Source organism: Ailuropoda melanoleuca, chromosome 6 (assembly GCF_002007445.2).
Source record: "Ailuropoda melanoleuca isolate Jingjing chromosome 6, ASM200744v2, whole genome shotgun sequence".
Classification (NCBI taxonomy): domain Eukaryota; kingdom Metazoa; phylum Chordata; class Mammalia; order Carnivora; family Ursidae; genus Ailuropoda; species Ailuropoda melanoleuca.
In genome coordinates, this window is record NC_048223.1 from 60273609 (window position 1) to 60297097 (window position 23489).

The 23489-nt window shown below is 43.7% G+C and overlaps 1 protein-coding gene across 2 annotated transcripts in view; it reads right to left on the reverse strand.

Annotated features, from left to right (window-relative positions):
- Positions 1 to 311: 311 nt before the first annotated feature.
- The window catches only part of DISC1 (DISC1 scaffold protein), a 370724-nt gene continuing 347546 nt past the window's right edge, over positions 312 to 23489 (reverse strand). For both annotated transcript variants that reach the window (XM_011222163.3, XM_034662513.1), the window contains exons 12-13: positions 10385 to 10502; positions 312 to 849 (exon numbers count right to left, since the gene is read on the reverse strand). In XM_011222163.3, the coding sequence (XP_011220465.2) occupies positions 710 to 849; positions 10385 to 10502 (258 nt within the window). In that variant the 3' untranslated portion in view covers positions 312 to 709. The remainder of the gene's footprint in view (positions 850 to 10384; positions 10503 to 23489) is intronic.

Sequence of the window (23489 nt, forward strand, 5' to 3'; positions counted from 1 at the left end):
GCCCCTGCTCCCTTCCTGCTGTCATTGTGGGCAAATTCCAGGGTGTCCTGGAAACACCAATGACCCTTCAGTAGAAATAGGAGTTGCTCTAATAGGACAACCAAAAGATTGCACCTCGTGTTACTTTAAAGAAATGTCTTTTGGAATTTTTCATATGCATTCTTCTGAGATTGTAGTGAATCATAGGAGAAGGTGAAAAGCTGTTAATTCCAGATCCTGGGGTTAATTAGCTCCCTTAGATCATGTGCCTGTAGGAAAGTATAACAGGTATGGTGAAAGAGACTTACGGTTAGTTTCCTCTTAACAGGTTCTTAAATCAGGAGATATTTTAATTGCAGCAGAAAGCAAGACGGTACAGGAAAAGACATTTTTCTAGCAGAATTCAACCCCAACTTCTGCCTAATGGGAGCTGAGATGAGAAGATTTTCAAGTCCTGTACAGGATGCTCCCATGAACGACCCAGGAAAGGTGCCTCTGGGTGACACTTGGAAGGAAATCCGGCACATCATCCCCTCCATATTCCAATGCATGGTCTCCCCATTCTCAGCCCCAGGAGCGCAAAGGGGGACCACCTCTCCAAGGGAGCCCTCGGGGCCCTGTGTCCGTCATTGATTCAGGCACATTGGTTCATGCAAGGGAGGTGAGAGAGGCCTCCGGTGCATCTATATCGATGATGTGGCCGCTCACTCTCCCCTCATCCTGTCCCGCCTCAGGCCTGTGCTTCCTGGACACCAGCTGTCACACAGGAAGCTGCAGACTCTCGCTCTCCCGCCTCCTTTGCTGGCTGGAGCTGCAGGATCATGGCCTGCAGTGTTTCCTTCACCATCTGGAGCTCCCTCTTGAGAGACTGTGCGCACATTGTTAAGGAACACACGCGAAGGTGACGGGTGGCCCCCGGCAGCCTCCGAGAGGTCTAATAAGAGCACATGTGCCTGCTGGAAGCAGATGGGCACTGACACCTAATTGCAGTTTCAAGTTCTTCCAAATTGCAGGAATTAAATATTAATACAGATTTTACACTTCTTGTAAGAGCGAATGCCATCTTCATGAGCCCTGAGTTATTAACTGTCTCAAGTAAGATTTCAAAAAGAGAAAGAAAGAGTCGCCTGGTAGACCGAGACAGATGGCCAACTGGACCATGATACAGGGTCATTGTGACTGGGATTCCTGCTAAGCCCCAGAAGGGGAAGCTCAACTGCCCCATCCAAGTGCCTGGACAGCCCAGAGGGCAGAGGGCTGGAAATCAGAGCTTCCTCAAGAATTCCAGTATTTGGGGCCACCATAGGTCTGGACTCGGAGTTGTGAGGGCCATAGTCCCTGTTGGCCATGAGCCAGCCTTGTCGCCTTGTGCAAATCACTTTCCTGGTTCACCTCAGTTTTCTGGTGAAACAATGATTTCTAAACCCCTGTAGGTTCTAATCTGCTGTCCTGTGTTATTATACCTCCCAGAGCCTTGTAAAATAGCCATTCAGGGTACTCAAGATTTGACGGAAGGCAGGGAGCATGCCCTTCCTGGGGTGGCTGGTTGGTTTTTCCTTAAACTGCTGGGTTCTTATTTTCCTCACCTTTAAAGTTATTTCTCACATAGAGAAAACCGTCACAGAAAACTTAGCAAATAATCATATGGGATAAATAAGGCTGTCATTCTCTTTAGAAATTAGCCCTTTTCTGGGACTACATTTGACAGATGGTGCTTTTCCTATCCACAGTCAGGCCCCTGTTTCCTCCTGTACCTAAGAGTCAGAACAACTCAAATAGGAAGAGAGACTGAATTCTTTTAGTTTCATAAGCAAATTAATTTCACTTCATCCAAGAGGAATGAAGGGGAAGTATGGAAATACGTCACATAGACATCACTTAAAATGCTGTTAAATCATCACATGAGGTCAGATCACTTAAATATTCCTAGATCGGATATGGAGAAAACAGAAAGCAAGCTTTGGGGAAAGTAGCTTGCAGAGATCTTACCACTAACGGACCATCAACACTACAATGTTGTTTTATTTAAGTACATGTCAATGCAATGTGAAGAGAAAAAGACACCCCCTGGTTATGACTGTAGAAAGCTTTCTCTTTCTTTTTTAAATAAAGAACTCCAGAGGATCCTGGGAATTATGCAAATGAACTTCTTCCAAGCAAAAATGCTGAACCACCCTGAAAAGCTTTTGGCAGCTTTTCATCTTGAAGCTTCACCAGACTTCATCATTTGTGTAATTTACATTCATTTCCTAGGATGGTTCACTCCTTGCACTTGAACTTGAGGGGAATGAGGGTGGGGATCAGCGGGTGCAAGGAAAGAAAGAATCCCATATTTACCTTTCTTTTGCCTTAAAAAAAATAAAAGGCTTCATTTTCCTCCTTTTCTCTGGACAGCTCTGCTAATCTTTAGTGAAAACACATAAGACTTTATACAAGTAAAAGCATACGGGGTCCCAGACTAAGTTTTCAATTTAACCACAAAGTTACATTACATTTATAAAGAGTAAGCATAGAGCTTAAGTCGTTTATGAATCCTGACAAACTCCTGAGATGTAATTACCTTTGATCTGCAGCCTGGGACTACATGCCCCTATCCGTGATAATTATTGCTAAAAGATGACACAGGTTTTTAGAGAGAAGATTGAACCAAAATAACATGCTTCTTAAAGAACTTGTACAATTTCTGGCCCTAGCAGAACACACTGAAAGGTTTTTAAAAAGAGACCAAGAGCGAAGCCACAAAGGAAAAAGACTAAGTTATATAATTAAAATAACACATCAGCCCTTCATAGGACAATCTGCAAGGATACACGGAGGAATCAGAAGACAGAGTTTGAAGCAAATGATCACCAGTGATGGAAAACTGAGACATCACTTAATGTTTTCATTGCCTCACTTGGAAAATTCTTAGAAGGGATACTGCCCAATTCATGAATTGTTTAATAAAACCACTTAGATCTTCAAAAACATAAAACCAAAATAGAAAATAAAAATAAATAAAGTGTATATTCTCATACCTTCTTCCCAAGGTTAGAGTTAAAAGAAATATTTTTTTTTCTCATAAGCATATAGGGCCTTTTGTGAGGCACTAGGAGATTTAAGGTTTATTTCCCAATGCAGTGGACATAGCAAACAGCCTAGGCTCTGTCAAAGCAGGACTAGACAACAGAAATCCTGGAAACCTCATTTAGTGAGCCTATAGAGTAATCATCATCAAAATGATTAAAATCATGTTTTTATTACAACAAGTGTTGACAAGGATGTACAGAAAAAGGAATCCTTGTGCACTATTGGTGGGAATGCAAAGTGGTGCAGCCCCTGTAGAAAACAGTATGGAGCTTCCTCAAAAAACTAAAAATAGAATTAAAAATATGATCCAGTAATTCTACTACTGGGCATTTACACAAAGAATATGAAAACACTAATTTGAAAAGATACATGCACCCCTATGTTTATTGCATCATTATTTACAACAGACAAATTATGGAAGCAGCCCAAGTGTCCCTTGATAGATGAATGGACAAAGAAAAAATGGTATATACATATATATATATATTTAATGGAATACTACTATATTCTATATACTATATACTATATACTACTATATACTATATATAATGGTATATATATATATATATATATANATATATATATATATATATATATTGGAATACTACTCAGCCATATAAAAGAATGAAGTTTTGCCATTTGCAACAACATAGATGGACCTGGAATATAATGCTAAGTGACATAAGTCAGTCAGAGAAACAAATACCATATGATTTCATTCATATGTGGAATTTAAGAAACAAAACAAACAAAAATACTCTTTTTTTTTTTTTTTAGACTCTTAACTGTAGAGAACAAACTGATGGTTACCAGGGGGAAGTGGGGGGGGGATGGATGAAATAGATGAAGGGGATTAAGAGCACATTTATCACGATGACCACGGGGTGATGTATGGAAGTGTTGAATCACTGTTTTGTGCACCTGAAACTAATATAACACTGTATGTTACTACCCTGGAAGTTTTTTAAAAAACTGAAAAAAAATCATATTTTTATTTACAAAATACCTCTCTCTAACCAACCTGCCTGTATGATGCCTTATCAATGTAAGTTCCAAAACATTTTGAATGCATGAAAATGGAAGAGACTCTGAGATAAAATGTGCGTGGGGAGGACCAAGTTACAGAACAATTTATATGGAATGAAAAACCTGTGCACATAAGTGATTTCTGCTAGAAAACTGCCTTAGCAGGACACAGTGCTAAACTTCTAGGTATTGATCCTGGGAGGAATATGCAGCCTTTTACTTTTTTTTTCCATACTTCTGTAACATTCAAATGGACATGCATACTTTTATATTTAAATCAATATATTTATAAAAGAAATCACTTGAAACATTTCATCGTTAAGCAGTTGGGGAAATAAAAGAATAGAAAGAGATCCTTGTTCTTTCCTTTGCTCATTCAAATACTCAAACATTTCCTGAGCTCCTACTGTGCACTAAGAAAGGTTCTGGAAAAAAGAGAGAGAGAGAAAGAAAAAGAAAGGTTCCGGATGTAGGAAGCACAGGAGTGAACTAAACAAAGTCACGGCCATCCTGGCATGCAGTGCCAGTGAGTGGAACAGAAAGTAAACTCACGCCCACCGGCACATATGCAGACTGCTAGATGGGGGTAGTGGAAGGTTGGGAGCAAGGCAGTGACTGATCACTCTGGCCACTTTCATCACTGGTAGGTTCAAGGGGGCAAAGGAAGAAGCAGGGAGATGAGAGGAGGTGGTTGCAATAATCCAGGGAAGAAAAGATCACGTACTGAACCTGGCTAGTGGCCGTGGAGGTGAGAGGTGACCAGATTCTGCATACGTGCTGGAGGTTGAGCCAAGGGCATATGGTGACAGACCAGATGTGGAATGTGAACGAAGGAAAAGGCATTGAGAATGACTCCCAGATTTTTTTATTTAAGTGATGAACTTGCAATTTATCAAGGAGAAGACTGAGCATGAGTTGGGTTTTTTTTGAGGGTGGGGAGGAATTTTTGGAAAAGCCTATTTGTCAGCCAAGGGGAGATGTTGAGTGGGAAGCAGAAATGAGTCTGAGTTTTGGGGTGAAATCTGGCCTGCAGATATGTACTTGGAGGTTATGTTGAAAATATATAATTTTAAAAAATATTTTCATACTTTCTCACTTTATTCCATTTGCTACAGCTAACCAAGATCTAAGGCTACTAACTAGTACAGTAGGTCTAGAATCAGCGTTTCCGATTGTTAGTCCAATAAACTCAACATGGCAGCCCACTGACATATTTGACCTTGGTTTTTATCAAAGCACAAGCAAATAAAGTAAAACTCCTGTATTGGATTTTAGGTAGATATGTTAGAGGTGCTCACTCCATCTAAGTGTAAGAATAAGTCGCAAAGAGCTGAATGATTCTTCTGATGCCTGTGCCTCTAGAGAGACCTCTAGAGCTAAATATAAAGTTCCCTTGTAACATATATGCCACCAGATTTCTGTGGCGCCTAAGAAAATGAGCACATTAATTATAATAATGGCACAAGGATTGACATGCCAATATCTTTAAAAACACCTTTGGAGCCCAAGACCATTCTTTACCACCTTGGGGTAGACTATTTACATATTAAGCAAGTGTATAACTTCTTGCTAATAAAATTACGCGAGCTGTGTTTGCAATTAGTAAAGGGGTAAGATAGTAAGACACCTTTCCGAGATGTCACGCAGGCATACAGTGGTAAGACAACATCGTCATGTAGGGCAGCCATTTGCAAAGACTCTCAAATTCTTTGAAGGAGCTCTTTTGTTTACATATAAAAACGACTGAGTGTTTGACTGGCAATTGGGTTTCCAAGCAATCCTGTTAGTAGCTTAGTCAAAAGTAGATCAGCTCATCAGGTCTGGTTTGGTTCAAAAAGAGACAACAGTATTCCTCTGAAACAGCTTCTCATTTGCGAAGTGTTTCTTCATATCAACAGTGATGGCTCTGCAGCCACCGTGGCTTGCAGTGCCCGGAAACTCACCTTCAGGAGAAAGCCGAAGGGGAGGAACGCAGCTGTTGAGCAAGGAGGAAGGCCTCATGCACGCACGTGACCTGCTTGAATGCACTTGATGCTTTTACAGAGCACCCTTTGTGATGCCCACCTAGTGCCAAGTTCCCCGTGTGCTAAGCCAGCAGCAGGACAGCCCAGGATCCACACCGCCTCCTAGGCTTCCTCTCCCCAGCCCCCTCCCTTTGGGGGAAGCCAGTGGAAGAAATCCTGGCCACCATATCTGCATCAGCCTAGCGCACACAGTGCTTTCAACGACAGCCTCTTACGGTCTGTTTTCTTCTCTGTGAGATTCATAAGTAGAGTTCTGTGATCCTCCTGGCCCCTCTTTCAGCTCTTTAGCTCTAGAGTGGAAAACATTCCCAAGAAGGCACAGCAATCTCCCCAGACTGCTGTTACCTTTGTCTGTTCAAGCTATACGTTCGAAAGTTGAACCAGACAAGGGACCTTAAGGCGATGTGATGTTTGTGCATGCGCCTGGATGTATTTAGAGTGTCTGCATGCCATCAAGCACCACCAAAACTAATCGATTGGGCACCATGCATTCCAAATAAGCAGAGAGAACAGAATTCCATGAAGGTCCCCTGAACATGGATGCAAATAGAACCGCAAATAGAAGCAGTCTGTCCCCGTCCCAACTGTGACTCAGAGGCAGGCAGAACTGCCCTGGGGGCTTCGGAATATGCCCAATCTTAGGTATCCTCCCCCCACCTCATTGTAGAAGTTGAGGAAGGGAAAAAAATGAGAAGAAACCTGCTTAAAACTCCACCTCACCTGGATGGTTTTCAGTTAAAGCGTTTTGAACATGGAGGAACTATTCAAAACGGTTTTCAAAACATAACTGCTAATTAGGACCCAAAATGACTGTGAGATTGTACTAGAGACTCAGACTGATGCTCTTGGAAATCCTGGCTTGACTGGCAGGGAAGTCACACCTCCTGTCCTCTCTTCAGACAGCAGGCAAGAGTCACCTGTCTGAGGCCGGCTCTTCCAATTAATGGCGCAGACTTCTTTCAGACACTTGCCTCTACAGCAGCAGGCGGGTTTGTGTCATTTTTTGGTCATGCTACGTGTAATTTACTGAGTCTGTCAGGATGACAAAGAGACACGGGCTATTTTCTCTTGCTTCTTGGATCTGTCAATCCAGTGTCTTCTTCATAAAAAGCAGGACACTCTCCGCAGGCTGTCCCAGCCCAGATATCAAGTCAGGATGCCCAGAAGATCTGTTTGGAAGCTCATCTCCACCATCAGTGAGTGGCCCAGCCCACGCTGATGGCTCGCTAGCAACGCTTTCTCACATGCATGGCTTACACAGAAGCTCAGGGCCTTCCACACGAAGCATGAGCACCTGTGGCAGCCAAGGCTTGAATCTTCTGGACATGGACGTTCATTGTGGACTCCGTGCCCAGGACACATCATAGGCACAGTTGGCTCTGGCAGAGTGCTTAATGGAATCAAACAAAAATACGACACTCACTGTGTAATTCTTTCGTGTTGTTGATGGCAAGCTGTTTCTTTCAACCGTACACAGCTCTGTATCTTTGATCAAGAATGGAAACACAAACCAGTCAGAGTTTGGCTGGAGGATTCAGCAGCCTCTTTGAATCTCTACGTGAGCTCTAATTTGAAATAGGGCTTTGGTTTGTGCAGGGGGAGAGCCTCTGCAGACCCTCATAAGTATGTCTATCTTAGAGCTCCATGTTCCACTCAAATCTAAGTGCTGTTTTGTAGGAATTCAAAGATTCGCTTCTGTGCATTTGCTCTTAATCAGGGACACAGAACAAAGCCTGGGATTCAGAGGAAAGTTTGGGTGGAAATCCATATTATGGTGCAGATTTGCTTGGAGGGGAGGAGGGTGGTGTCTTCTGTACCTAAAACAGGGTTTTCCAACCCCAGTCTGACATGCCCCCAGTATGTCTCCACTTATCTCAGCAAGGATGAGCCAAATTCTCAAAAACGTAACTTCAATAAGCTACTTCTGTTATAGCTTAAAAATTTTAGAATAACTCTATGTTCCACACAATGGGCCTGTCCATTTACTTGTAGGCAGAGCTAACCCCCCATTGGAGCCAAAGGGGACCCCGGAGCTTGCCGCTCATGAGAAATGACCCTGGACCAGTCACCTAATTTCGGTTTTCTCAACTATCGAGTAGAAAGAATAATCCATAGCTGTTTTGTTAGACTTAAGTGACTTTTTTTTAAAGATTTTTTATTTATTTGACAGAGATAGAGACAGCCAGCGAGAGAGGGAACACAAGCAGGGGGAGTGAGAGAGGAAGAAGCAGGCTCATAGCAGAGGAGCCTGACGTGGGGCTCGATCCCATAATGCTGGGATCACGCCCTGAGCCGAAGGCAGACGCTCAACCGCTATTCCACCCAGGCGCCCCTTAAATGACTTTTTATACAGGCCACTGTGTGGTTCCAGACTGACTCATCCAAGCATCTATTATAAAATAATTGAACAAACCTGTCTTGAAACCTCTTACATATAAATGGGATGTGGCTGGAGCTTTTGACACAAACACTGAAAATATTGAGGCAAATGGACTTGGAGAATGTAATTTCTACCTAAAAGCTAGCACCTACCATATACAAGCATGTTAAAGAATTTTCCTGAACACAGCCTCATGTAGCCTCGTGGAAACCTTAGAAACATGTTCCCGTCCACTGTTGCAGATGAGAAGGTTGAAGCATGAAGAGCCTTTATCCATTTTCCATCATCCTGCTGCTCCTGAATTGTGGACTGGCTGTAGGGCCACTAAAAGGGGCTTATCTACACAGAGCTCTGCCCCCTCTCAGCCTCCTCCCCTGCCACTCACCCCTATTAAGGAGAAAACCCAATTCCCTAGAACGAAACTGGACTATAACATTTAGAAAATTTAGGTCTAGAGACCAGCACAGACCTGGCCTGCAGCCCTGAGAATTGCTACCTGACTGCACTGTAAGCCCGACATACATCCCACTGGAGAAAGACCCCGGCTGCTGGGCTGGGGGCCAGGAACCCCTCTGGATGCACTGGCTCTCTGCATTACACCGCTCCCAGACGCACAGGCTCAGACAGTCACTGGCCCATTTGCTGGAGCTCCTGCCCCCTTGTGAGTACACAAATCTAGGTGATCCATGAACATAGAATAAGCAAAATTGCAAACCAAGAACTCTTCTGCTGTTTCTTTGGCCAACTTTCTAGCAATTGTTTAAACACCAGTTTTGTAAGGGGCAGGAAATTATGAAGAACAGAATATCTGCTTTTAAAAATCTACCCTGAGCAACGTGAAAATAATTGCTGATTAAGTTGAAGAAATTTCCTGCAAAGTTTAATAACCAAGGTCTAAGATATAAGGTTAGAATGAGGAAGGAAACAGAGCCAACTCCATCACTAAACTACTGTGGATCCGAATGCTCGTGATTAAGATTAGTCCTTGGCCGTTCAAAGCTGCTTACACACACACACACACACACACACACACACACACACACACACGCAGAGTCACTCAAGATAAAGTACAAAAAGAAGTGGAATTCTGAAAAGTAATGCAGCAATGAGAAGCAAAGACCAAAATAGCTACATTTCCCACAAACTCATCTAGTAAGAGTCATGCTACTGAATAGAAAGGATGAATGAACAGAGAAGTGTTTTTATCAAGAGACTGCCCACTTCTGATTGAATAACTGAAAAGATACAGGATGGAGCTGCATACCCCCCTTCATCTATGTGTGCACCCATCCCTTTGCCCTCAAAAGAACTAACCAGAACTGAGCACCTCCACAGACCCACACGGGATATGGACATGTACGGAAGCTAACCTGTTCTCCTGCCGTCTTGCTCAGTGGCAGCTAGCGTTGAGGAAGGCAGCTGCAGATGTGACACCAAACATATGGAGTCCTGTGCAAGATATTGAAAAGGAATGACCTAAAGTCCTATTAGTTATGATACTCTGTTTCTGATTCCAGGGCAAAATTGTATGGTAAAGAAAATATACAGAAGCCCCTAGAAAAACTGAGCCAATCAGACCCACAACCATCTCCATCCCACAAACCCAGCTTCATGCCCCCTGAAAACTGCATTTTGTTTTGGCCTTCTATGCATGTCTGAACTTCATGGTTAATTTTTAATGGTCAGGCTTGATAATAAAAAATGCTGGATTACTTACCAAAAGCTAGAGAGAAAACACTGCATACAGGATAATCTCAGAGATCAAAGGTGTGCTGTGCTATGCTATAAATAACAGCGGTATCTATTTGTTTCCATCTGCTAGTGCATGGAAAAATTGAGTATTTTTTTAAGGCTTGCTCTTACAAAACAACTAGCAGGTGCTTAATCTGCAAGATGAAAAGGATATGAATGAGATCTTCATCATGGCTATGGATTGCTGTGTGAAGCTGGTCTTCTAAATACAGTAACTTCTTGTCTATGGCTTCACATTTTTCTCCAAGTTCTGCAGAAAGGACACAAGAGTCCTGGCCAGAGAAAAATAAAAGATCACTTGTAAGTTATTGACTTTTTCAGGACCATGAGCACATCTTTACCTTATCCACTGGTACCCAGAGGGAAGATTTCCCAACAGAGCCCTCCCAGCTTCTGCACGCCAGGAGAATAATCCCAGAACCTTTGTCTTCCATGGAGGTCATTCTTGAGAAGACATGAACAGATTACAGGTTATTACCAAATGACGAGCTCCACAGGTGACCTCCCTTATCCGGTCCTTTCAAAGTGCTATTTCCAGGATGTCAACTCCTAACATCAAATTATCAAAGGGGAAGCCTGAGTCTCCCAGCTGCATCCGTGGGCAGACTCACAATGTAATAAGAATTTGAACCAAAGTCAGGCTGGGGCGAGTCAGGAGCAACCAGCTGAACCTGTAAGAACAGAGCTATTCCTTTAGGGGCACACAACCCAGAAGGGCACGGGACATGTCTTTACACACGAGTCACAGTGCCTGAAAGTTAGAAAATTAAGGAGACTTTAAATGCCATGAGGTGTTATTATGTACACAGCTGTTGCTGCCACCGCCACAGGTGTTCATCTGCTCTCCCTTTCACCAGAGCGGAAGCCCCAGACGAGCAGGGCTGCTGAACGACAGGCCCCGTAAGAGCAAGGGGGATGGAGGCCTGCTCACTGTGGGGTCCAGAGCCCCTGACACATGGCAGGCATGGGGTATTCATTGGTTCCACGAGTGAATATCTGAGTCTTGGAGCTCCTTCCTTCTCAGATGCTTCTCCTTCAAACCTATATCCCATACATGAACCCCCAAAATGGCTTCTTTATCCCACTTCCCAGCACAAAACCACCACAGAGCAGAGTCCAAACTCGGCCCCTTCACAAGTGGCCACAGGGCTCACACCAGATGTGTTCCCTCTTACGCGCAACCTAATTTTGGCCAACTGGATGGCCCCATTGTCTTCGATCACACTATTCTTCTAGTCATTCTGATATGCATTAGGTTCTCACGAGTGATGATAAAACCCCTACAGGCATGGGCTATCCATTCATCCCACACCCTTGAGCTCAATAACTGGCATAAAGAAGCCCACGGACTTGGAAAAGAAAAGAATAAATAAGGTAAAAAAAAATGAGGAAAGGAAATAGGGAATCTGAGAACAAAGGGACAGGAAAAAAGCAGCATTATGCTTAGTGAGATAAGCTAGACAAAGACAAATATTGCATGATATCACTTCTACGTGTAATCTAAAAAAGCTAAATTTGTAGAAACAGAGCGTAGAATGGTGGTTACCAGGGGCTGGGGCATGAGGGTGGGGAGATGTTGTTAAAAGGGACGAACGTGCACCTAGAAGATGAGTTAGTCCTGGTTATCTAATGCACAGCACAGTGATTATAGCCAACAACACTACAATATCAACTCCAAAATGCTAACAGACTAGATGTTAAACGTTCTCACCACGACAAAGAAATTATAATCATGTGATGTGATAGAGCTGTTAGCTAACACTAGGGTGGTAATCATTTTACCATATATAAATGTCCCAAGTTGACACATTGTACATCTTTTTTTTAAGAGAGAGAGACAGAATATCTCTCCCACAGAAGCACAGGTGGGGGAGACGCAGAGGTAGGGGGAGGGAGAGAATCTTAAGAACCTCCACTCGCAGTGGGGAGCCCAACATGGGGCTCGATCTCATACTCCTGAGATCATGACCTGGGCCAAAATCAAGAGTCCGACACTTAATTGACTGAGCCACCCAGGCGCCCCAACACGTCGTACATCTTAAACTTTAACGCTATTCTATGTCAATTATGTTTCAATAAAAAACCATAATAGAAAGTAAGCAGCAAAAAGCAAGTCATTAAAATTTAACCAAAAAAATTTTAAAATAAAAATAAATAAATAAATACAATTAAACCAAATGTAAAAGTAATATTTTCTCAACCCGGAGTGAAAGTCTTAGAAGGTATACCAAAAAGAATTTTGCATTAGAGAAAGAATTAAGATACATATTTAGATTAAACTGCAAGGTTACTACAAAAGCTACAATTAATGCCCAACAATAACAATGGAATGCCCAGGTGTGGTGATATTTACTGTTAAAAAGTCCTTAGAGATCACAAGTTATGTAATATTAAAATTGGAGGCCATGAATAATCATTAAATCCAGATATGTAATTTAATATTCATTATATTAACTCCAGAATGCTTCTGAGTTTATATCCCAATTGGTCAACTATATTAGAATAGAACAGTGCTAAGGGGAACTATAAATAACTATTCCAAATATTGGAGAAGCCTTTTATACTGCAAGTAAATGTATATACAGAAGAATAAAAATCTAGTGACAGCATCAAACCATTTCAAGGACAAATGCACAACTAGAAGGCCCATGAAGAACGCATAACGGTTTGCCCGTAATTGACCACAGCAGTAATGATGAGAAGACAGCAAATATATAAAAATTACATATGCATCCTTATTTTACTGATCCTAAAAGTAATCACATTATCATTCAAAGATGCAGAATTACAGGGCAGACAAATCACACAGAAGTGGAGACAGTGGGCAATGAGCAACGCCACAGTCATGCGTGAAATAAAGGAGATGCTGCAAAAAAGAGCATCTGGAGGCAAATGATTGGCGGCCGTGAGACCACGAGTTGCACACGAAGGAGAAAAGCATCATTTTCGGGCCGGGGGGGCGGGAAATGCATACAACTGAAAATACACTTGAAGTGAGAAAAAACACAAGCTCAGAATACAGAACCAAGGAATTGAAAGCACTTAAGACAGAGGCAAATGACTTAATCCTCACCTTCGGGCTACAACAAATAGAAATCAAAGCTGAATTAAATTCATTTAAAATATGGCTTTACATTTGCAGCCCCACTTCAAGCAGACAAGTCCCACCTGTTTGCCTTTTAAAATTATGTACAGATTGATAGTGATTGTGTGAATTTGGGAAAGCGATTTCAGACCATGTAGCAACAACTTTAAATTGTTCATAGCCTGTGATCCAATAATTCCATTTCCTGGAATCACAAAGAAATAAATTTTATTTAGATTTCAATAATTTTTATTAAACCTTTTAAATAAGTATGGAAAATGTTACATATGTTAAATAAAAATATATTTTAAAAATGCAAAAGTAATCACATGAAAAGCATGGGAAAGAAGAAATAAAATATCCAACAATAAAAGTGGTGGTTAAAATAAATTCTGGTATATTTAATTCATATTTAGCCATTAAAATCATTTTTAAGACAGGAATATTTAATGATGAGGAGGCAACAAACAATGGAAAAAGCACTATAATATTGACAATTATTATTTCAAGGGGTGGCATTATAGAAGATTTTTATTTTCTTCTCCATATTTTATTGTATTCTCCACCTCTCTAAAATATAAGAAAGAAAAATTTACCGAGGACACTGATTCAAGCCAGTATGGAAAAGTATGGAAGAAATACACCCAGATATTTTAAAAAAACAAGTTTACAGAGCACTGGGTGTTATACGCAAACAATGAATCATGGAACACTACATCGAAAACTAATGATGTACTGTATGGTGATGAACATAGCGTAATAAAATCTTTTTTTAAAAAAGCCATAAAGAGCCAAAAAGAAACAAAGTCAACGAACTCATGGTTCTCTGACCACTAACGGAAGACCTGACTGGCGCTCTGACACCAGGCTGTTTCCCTAAGTCATAGAATCTCTACAAGGCTCCTGCACAAACCACGGCTTGGTGGCCCAACAGACTCCGCTCTTGAACTCCTGGTCCTGTGTGTGACCCAGATGGGCGTTATTGGAAGAGTTTTTGGAATCTTGGGAAGAGAATTCATTGAAGACCTCACCTGAGCAGTGACAGCCGATAAAGCTCAGGTTTATGTATTTCTACCAACCTGGCGAAAAATTCTGCTCTGTCCAAAGGGATCCTCCTCGTCCACAGAGGCCAAGGTGGGACCGGAATCATGGGTATAAAGTGAACACAGCTGCAGAGGTCCTGCCTGTTAACCTTACACTTGAGGGACTAGCAAGAACTTCCTTGTGTTTTCCATGCTGTGCCAGGTTTGGCAGAGTGCATGTGTACCCACAGCAAAACAGCCTTCCAGAACCTTGCCCTTCTGCCATTTATTCCTCCTCTGCCTCGAACCTGGCTGGGCTGTTGAGAATCCTGCAATGAACAGAACATGGCAAAGGTGACCTGCCTGACTTCCAAAGCCAGCTCACAGCAGACGACATGTCTTCTCAGATCACTTGCCCTTGAACCTGGCCTCCATGTTGTGAGGAAGCCCAGAGTCCATGGACAAGCCATGTGTGGGTGTCTGGTTGAGAGCCCCAACTAAGGCCCGGCTGACAGCCAGACATGGATAGGACTAAGCCTCCCGATGATTCCAAGCTCCACGTTGAAGTAATCCAGCTAACAGTCAAAACAGCGTGGGGCAGAGACAGCCCTCCCCACGGTGCCCCACCCGAATTCCTGACCGACAGATCCATGCATGCAGTAAACAGTTGTTCTCAATCACTAAGTTGGGATGAGTTGTGATACAGCCATAGTGGCTAGCACAGTGGGTTAGACGGGTCATACCCTACACAGGATCCTTCATGGATAGACGGGACTGTTGCAGAATGCTCGCTGGAAGTGCCCTCTCCCTGGTTCCCAGCTGCAGAGCCACCCCGGAGACTGACTAGATCTTGAAGCTCATTAACATGTTAATGCCCAGGCTTGTCATGGAGGGAAGGTCCAAGCCATGCTGGGAACTGTGGCTCTGAGCTGAGGTGTGCAAGAAGGAGATTTCGAGGAGCCACCACTGCCACAAGTCCCTGGTCCCCGGATCCCTGGTTCCTGGTCAAATGTGCAGGCAGGGCTAGGACACAGTGCAGACACATATTCTGAGCAATATATCTACTTGCAGTAAGACCAACAGGGCCCCACCTCCTTCTATCTTTGGGAGAAATGACTCTTTAGCAGACACTCAGCACAGCAAGGTGCTTCCACCACAAGGGGCAGAAGTAACAGACCAGTGGGTTTCTGTATCTCACACTCGCCTGGGGGCATGCTCTGCGCTGAATAAAGGACAATATTGTTGTACTACGTATATGGTCACGTTCTCCTGCGAACATGAGTGTGCGTTCACTACAGTCACAGAGGATGAGAGAGTCCCCGCGGGGACGTCAAGCGTGCTTTCTCTCTTGCTTCGAGAACACCTCTCCTGAGTGTGTTTTTCTAAGCCAGCGAGTTTTAGGCTTTTCTCAGCAGAGGTGCCCTGGCAGGAGAGCAGAGGGCTTGCCTGTCAACTATCCCCCCATTTCTGACTTTATCCATTTTATCGGTCTAAACCTTGATGGAAAGCTAAAAACAAGTAAAGGAAACAGGAGCTATTAAAAGGGTTTTGTTTGCTTGTTTGTCTTAAAAGAAAGGAAACTTCTGTCAAAGAAGTTGTCCTTCTTCAGCAGCTCTGGCATTTCTGGTTAAGTGAACTGCAAGGCAGCTCTGCTGTTCAGGAGTCCCCAGCTTGGGATGTAACCGCATGAAAATGAAGCCCCCCATCCAACAGCCACCTTGTTTCCCAGGACATCAAATGGAAGCCTTTATGAAGGGCCACCTCAGTGAGGGCCACTAAGGATGTCATGAACCCTTCCCTAAGGATCTTAATACCTGGAAGCAGAGAGAATTGGAGCTGGCAGGGGCTTAGGAATGATCTAGTTCAATTCTTCCCTTTATACACACAGAATGCATCTCAAAGAGTCCCATGTCTTGGTGAAGGTCACACACTGAGAAAGTGACGGGTTGGGGTCTACGACACAGGTCTCCCATATCTAGTGGGCTCTTCCCTCGGGATCTGATGTAGCCACGTGGAAGGGAAAGACAGAAAGGGATTTTTGTGGGGCTGGCCCAGGGTGGGAGTGTGGGGGGTTACAAAATGATGACAGAAAACAGAGAAGCGAATGGTGCCTGAAGGTATCACCTCTCCTCCCTTCCACCCTCGGGACTCTGCGAAGTCTGCTCTGATTCCTGGAGGACTCCGTGTCATTAAGGTGTGTGTCCTCCAGGATTCAGATAGATACGTACCAACTGGGGGTGGCAGTGATGGGCACCAGGACAACCCAGCTGCCATGGTGAGCCAGGGACCTTTGGTCCACATGTCCGTAAAATATAAGGCTGGAAAGAGGAAAGCCTGTGAGTCACAGGGGAAGGAAGTGAGTTTCACCTTTCTGAATAAGAATAGGAAAGCCTCGACCTCTCATCTCTTTTATCACCTTGGCAGATTCCAAACTGAACTCCTCATGCCCTGGGTTCCTCTTGGTTTGAAATCTGTAAGATTTGCTTCCGTTTTTATCATTAAATCAAATGTGGCAAAAAAAACCCAAAAAAAACAAAAAACCCAAACCCCACATGACCACATGACTGACACTTGGTAATAAAAATATCACCCACTACGAAGTCACCGGTATTCCTAGCTGAAACGGAATTTTGTAGGATTTGCAATTCTGAATGGATAAGGTACAGGTTGTTTGGCATTTCAAAGTGGCTTTGAAAACTCCAGTAATTTGTCCCATCAGGCAGCCGCTTCAGCAATTCAAATTATGACTTTTTTCTTTCTGTACCTCCATCCCCTCATTTAGCGCTAGGAGTATTTTCCCTCTGGGTCAGAATGAAAGAAATTTCACCAGGTAAATGGCCCCCTGGCTGAGCGCTTCCCCTTCTCTGCCCGGCTAATACCATATCTCTTTTCAAAACCCCACAGATTCCACTTCTTCCAGGAACTTTCTGAATTCCTGAATCTCCTATTCCACCTCCACTCAGGGCTCAAGCACGGTCCTTTCCTGGGCACATCCCTGCCTGCATCCCCTACCAGGAGGTGGCGGAATGGCATCCTGCCATTCCTCTAGCCCAGTGACTAATGGCCTTGAGGAAGCTATGCTGCTTCTCAGGTCGCATTACCCATGGCAGCATCTAGCGAAAGGCAGGAGGGATCCAGGGCTGTGAGCCGGTCCTGTGTGTCCACCACAGGATTTCCATACAAATGCGTCCTTCATGGGCCTCAGAAAAGCCCTACATCTTCCCTTCCGCCCCCGCACGTGGGTAGGATTTCGGAGCACCAAGTCGGCCAGGCGGTATTTCAAATATAATTTGTCAAACTCACCTCATGATCAAAACCTGTAGACTTGAATGTTCGGGCAGAAATTTTCAGCTGTGTTGAATCAGAGCTGACGTCAAATATCTGTCCTACTCACCAAACTCGGGAAGCATGATTTAAAACAGAAAAGAGGATTTCCTTTGTGGGGCAGGATTTTCCCATTAAAATGACGTGCTACAACATTTATTGACTAAAGTTTATACTCAGATCCAGAAATGCATTCAGCGGCTCACCCGAACAGATGCCTAAACCACACAGTCTGGTGACAAACCGTCACGCGCTCCGTGCCCAGGGTCTCCAAGGGCTTTTTTCCCTAGTGATTTTCCCATAAACAAGTCCTCACCTGTGACATTTGGAGAATATCAACATTTAACATTTTAAAATGAGAGCCCATACCCAAAGGGGAGGGACTATATTCCCTCAAGTAATTGTTTCGAAATGAGCAAGTATCTCGTAACAATATCCCCCAGGCTACACCTAGAGTGATCAGGAAATCATATTATTTTTATTCTGAATAGAAAATGCATGTGGAACAGAAAGCCGTTTAGGTTAAATTGCCAGTTAGCAGATAATGCTGTCAACTTCGGTTATGAAAGGCTCTTACCGCTAACAGAGCACACGTTTCCAGAAATGTTGGTCGTCACCGGTGATCCGTCACACGTGTGAGCGGATGGGCTACACCTTGGGTTGAGTCAGTGGATTGAGAAATTTAAATAGTTGATTTTTTTTTTAATGCTGTCAAAAGGATTTCCAAAGAGAGGGTCCGTGTGATGTCTGACATGCAAAAACCTCATAACTGAAGGAAGAATTATTGCTATGATTTAAAAATTAACCTGGGGCGCCTGGGTGGCACAGCGGTTAAGCGTCTGCCTTCGGCTCAGGGCGTGATCCCGGCGTTATGGGATCGAGCCCCACATCGGGCTCCTCTGCTGTGAGCCTGCTTCTTCCCTCTCCCACTCTCCCTGTTCCCTCTCTCGCTGGCTGTCTCTATCTCTGTCAAATAAATAAATAAAATCTTAAAAAATAAAAAAAATAATAAAAAAATAAAAATAAAAATTAACCTGATACAATCAAGAAGGATTTTTTAGGTCTATATTTCAGGTGAGAAATGCATTATGCTGGGTGCTGTATATACTTAAATTTACATCAACTACTTTGCTCCTTGCTGGGGAATGGGATCGGTGGTGAAGGGGCAGCAGCTCCCACCTTAGAGACCCTAGTCTTTGCTCAACCAGCTTACTTAGAACCCTGTTTTCCTTGGCCATGGAATAAGGCCTCAGCAATAGTTGCCTATCCATAAAAATATTTAATTCCTGCAGTAAAACTCACAGGCTACATAATAAAGAAAGGACAGGTGACAGAGCAGTCTTCCCTTATAGTTGGCAAGCCATCTGCATTTACGGATTACTTGAGCCATGGCAGTATTTCCGTGTTTTTTTTTTTTTAACCTTGCACTACACATACACATACCTACAAAAAAAATGTAACTTGAGCCTCATGATGTTTGTTCTGCTGTTAAGTTTCATTCCTTCTCCTATAGCTTGAGGTAAACCAGATGTGATTACCACCATCCGTGAGCTTAGCTGATGCATTAAAGCATTTCCTTAGTTCACTATTAAAATCACAGCCTTAAATATGTTCCTTTGGGCTGTTTTCCAAAATATTTGCTTGGCAAATACATTCCCGCAATGCTGTATGGTTCTTTTTCTTTTCTTTTTATTGTCCACATAAAGAATATTTACCTATGACAAACTCCAGTCCCACCACAAATAATATCTTGCACATCTATCTGAAATAGACTTCATAAGCACTTGTCTTTCCACATAAACACTCGTTCTATAGTCATTAATGTCAACGAGCAGAGAGGCATGAATGAAGACACTAAAGGCATATCTTTACTACTCCATATAATACAAGTATTCATCCAAATACCCAAGTTATATGGCTACACCCTGAGTAAGTGTGTATTTCTCTTAAAAGCATCCAGATGTTGTGAGTGGTAGGGAAAGCATTTGAAATATTTAGATGTCTTTCGGTCAGAGTGAGCAATAAATTGTCTTCAAGTATCTGCCCACTTATTACAAAAGAGGTGCTGAGAAACAATTTCTATATAGAACCATTTAACAGAACAAAAAAATTGATAAAAGAAAGAATTGGCTCATGATTTGTATAGGCTAATTGGCCTATAGTTTCCAGTTCATATGAAGGGCAATCTTTGAAAAGCTCTATTTTATATTACAGGATCATTCAAGAGATCTTGGATTGTTTTCCTTTCGGCACACATCATTTGAACATCAAAGTCGAATAAGGCCAAACTCTATTAGAAACTTCGAGGAAAAATCTATGTGTATATAATAGTCTTGCATCAGCAAGTCCTTAAATAATTTCTATTTAACATAAGCATTCAGATTTGGGGGACAGTGACGTCAAATCATAAGACCCTTTTGTAATAAGAAAAATGAGAATGGAACACTGTTGGAGGGATTCCGCATATGGAGAATGAGCTCTGCAAGCTGACTGTTGTAAGAAAGCCTGAACCACAGAGTAGAGAGGGACCAGGAGAACAGAACCAAATGCCAACTTTCATCTGTGTTCATTTTAGATTAAAAATTTTTTCATTTCTGGGGCGCCTGGGTGGCACAGCGGTTAAGCGTCTGCCTTCGGCTCAGGGCGTGATCCCGGCGTTGTGGGATCAAGCCCCACATCAGGCTCATCCGCTATGAGCCTGCTTCTTCCTCTCCCACTCCCCCTGCTTGTGTTCCCTCTCTCGCTGGCTGTCTCTATCTCTGTCGAATAAATAAATAAAATCTTTAAAAAAATTTTTTCATTTCTAAATATATTTTGGTAAACTATGCAACAATGAGACAACCAGAATTACTGTTTTTAAATGCCAGGGTTTTGTCCTGGTGCTGGATTGCTACCCTCTCCAAGGAGAGCATGCTTTATGCTCTAAGCAGATCCAGGCTTTCCACCTGCTCAGGCTAAAATGGGCAGGGGGTTCTGCCAGCCAGCTCATGAGGTACAGGAAGTTCCTGACTTTAACTGCCCCAGCCCCCAACAGGTGAGAGCATCAGATGCAGCCTAGGTGTGACAAGGAGGCAGAGGGTTCATTCATTTTCCAGAAATGTGAAACCCTGGATTTTCAAAATCTCTCAGCTCCTTGGAAGAAATGACTAGGAAGTTATCAGATAAGCCTCCCGTGTTACAAACGCCGTAAGTTACTCCTTGCCAGCTAGGCGGTGAGGATTTCCTATCGATCCCTCCGTGTTCACCAGTGAATGACAAGGAATTTCCAAGGTGAAAGTCTCCAGGAGCCCCAAGGCGGGTTTCCTCAGAAGCACTGACCTATTTTTAATTAGTGAAAGAAATCCCACAGTTGGGCCCTGGAGCACAGAGAGGGGTTCCATAGTTTTCAAAAAGGAGGGAAAGCAGGCCGATCCAGGGAGTCCACTGCCTTTCCTTGGGCAGGTGAAGGCGGCTGACAAGCTGACAACGTTAATTAACTGAGAGAAGCAGCAGGAGCCCCTCTCCTCCCTACCTTCCAGCCTGCCCTGTGGCTCTGCTGGGCCTCTCTCCACCTGGGGGGCCGGGACTAAGGCCAAGGCCAAGTCGGAGCCCCGGGGAGCCTGCACACTTCTGCTTCTAGTGGTTGAGTTGTTTGTTTCTAATCCTACCTGCGCCAGTTGTACCTGAAATTCTAATGACCTGATTTAAACAAAAGGTATGAAACATTTGCACGAATGAGACTCCTGTCTCCATATACACCAAGTTGAAAATCTTCAAGAGGAGAAGAGAGGACACCAACGACTGTGCATTTCCGGCCCACTGTAAGGAAACCCACAGCAGAAACTGCAGCCCATGCATCACTGCTGAGGTTTGTGCAAGATGGGCCGTGTGAAAAGGAACTGGGTTTTAGAGAGACCCGTATCCAAAACAAAGCTGTGCCGTCTGGTCGTGTCTTACTGTGAATTTCTTTCACGGCAGACAGCACACTGGCTTTTCCAGTGCTGCAGGAGATCGCGCAGAGCTCTGGCCCTGTTTGGGCCTTTTGAAGCCTCTTTGGTGGCAGCTACTGGCTTGGAAAGGAAGCAGCTGGAGTTAGGGGAGAGTGATCCTGTCCAGGGAACTCCGCGGGAGGGGAGCCCACTTTGTAGCAAAAACAGAAAGCACCCCAGCAGGACAGGCTGCAGACAGGAAGGAGAGAATTACGCAGGTATTATGGCCAGAACAGCGAGTACAAAAGAGCAACTTCACAGCAGAGGAAGCTGGCTCACTGATTTCCCCAGCTCCTGTCTGGCCCCCGTGCAATTTCTGCACCGTCTATAAATCCGGGCCAACAGCAGCTGATTGTTTCCAGAGTCTGCGGAAAGGCTTGCGAGCGAGCAGTAACGAAACAAAACGCAGAGTGTTGCTACAGTCCGAGGAAGCGCCTGCTAAAACTGGCCGCTTAGCCCTGTTGTAGACTTCCTCTGCAAGCAAAGCCCCAAGCAAATGACTCTGCCTTCATGGGCCCAGCTGTAAAATGGGGGACACGGCGCGGAGAGGCCTAGGGGCACCATCCACACAGCGAAAGCTTTAATTAATGACCAAACACCCCAAACACCGCCAAAATGCACGGAACCACGCGGGCCATTTTTCGCACCCAGTGAAGGCTCGGAGCAGCCGTCTCCTTATGGACCCCCGTAAGAAGTCAGCAATGTTTTCATGGAAGATTTGGGTTATAAAGAAACTGCCTGCCTTCTGCCGTCATGCTTCAATAGATAAACCAGTGTGGGATGGCCAGACCCGGCAGGGAGTTCCAAGGCAAAACCAACTCCCAGCTGCAAAACAAATAGACACTTTAGCCACAGGATAAACACACAAGTACCCAGACTTCAAGGACTCCCTGGCAGACAGCGGCGGCAAAACGAAAACACCCTCCAAGGAGACCCTCCATGATCGCTTCTCCGAGCCTTTGGTCTTTGAAAATCCACCATCTAACTACAAACAGGAGCCTTTCTTTATTAAACCCTTCTTGTCTGGGATTATCTCCACTAATTCATTGCTGGCTTGTGCTTCGAGATAACGAAAGCCAGGCATATTCTTTTTAAAAGGTCTTAGAGATACTTGGGATTGCCAGAAAGAGTGATAACAGCCGCCCCCCCAAAAAAAAACATTTTTTTCAAACCTCTACTATGTATTTTCTTAAACCTCTAACTTATTTTTAGATGCGTTATTTTATTTAAATCCTTACAACCTCATGAGATAGTTTTTGTTGTCCTTGTTTGGGGGTTGCAGGTGGGGGGTGTTAGGCCCCTGCAGATGGCCTAACTAGGATCAGAGACTCTGAGCCTCAGGCTCCTTTGGCCACACCTTACTGCCTTGCGATAGCCCTGAGCCAAGCACCACTGATTCCAGCATCTATGGCCTATGGCCTCACTCTTAAATAGGTGGATGTTAGTTTTAAAATTTGAGTCACCTTTGTAAAGTAATAACAATAAAATTCACTCTGGTGTAAAGTTCTAGACATATGCACACAGTCACGTGACTACCACCGTGCTGAAGATCCAGAATGGTTCTATCACACGCACCCCCAAATTCCTTCATGTTGCTCTTTGTGAACAATCTCTTCCCCTCACCCTAATTCTCCTCACACCCAATTCAACAACTGATCTGTTTCCTGCTCCCGTAAATTTCCCCTTTCTTGACAGCATCTGCCATCTTAACATTTCTGCCACTGACGAATTCAAAGGGTGCCCACCCTTCTTTGTGAATAGAAACCCAGAAAAGCAACGTAGGAACAGTAAGTGGGCTGAGGCCTGGTACAGGCCAGGAAGACAGCACAGAAAGCTAGCAAAAGCTTCAAAATACCCTCT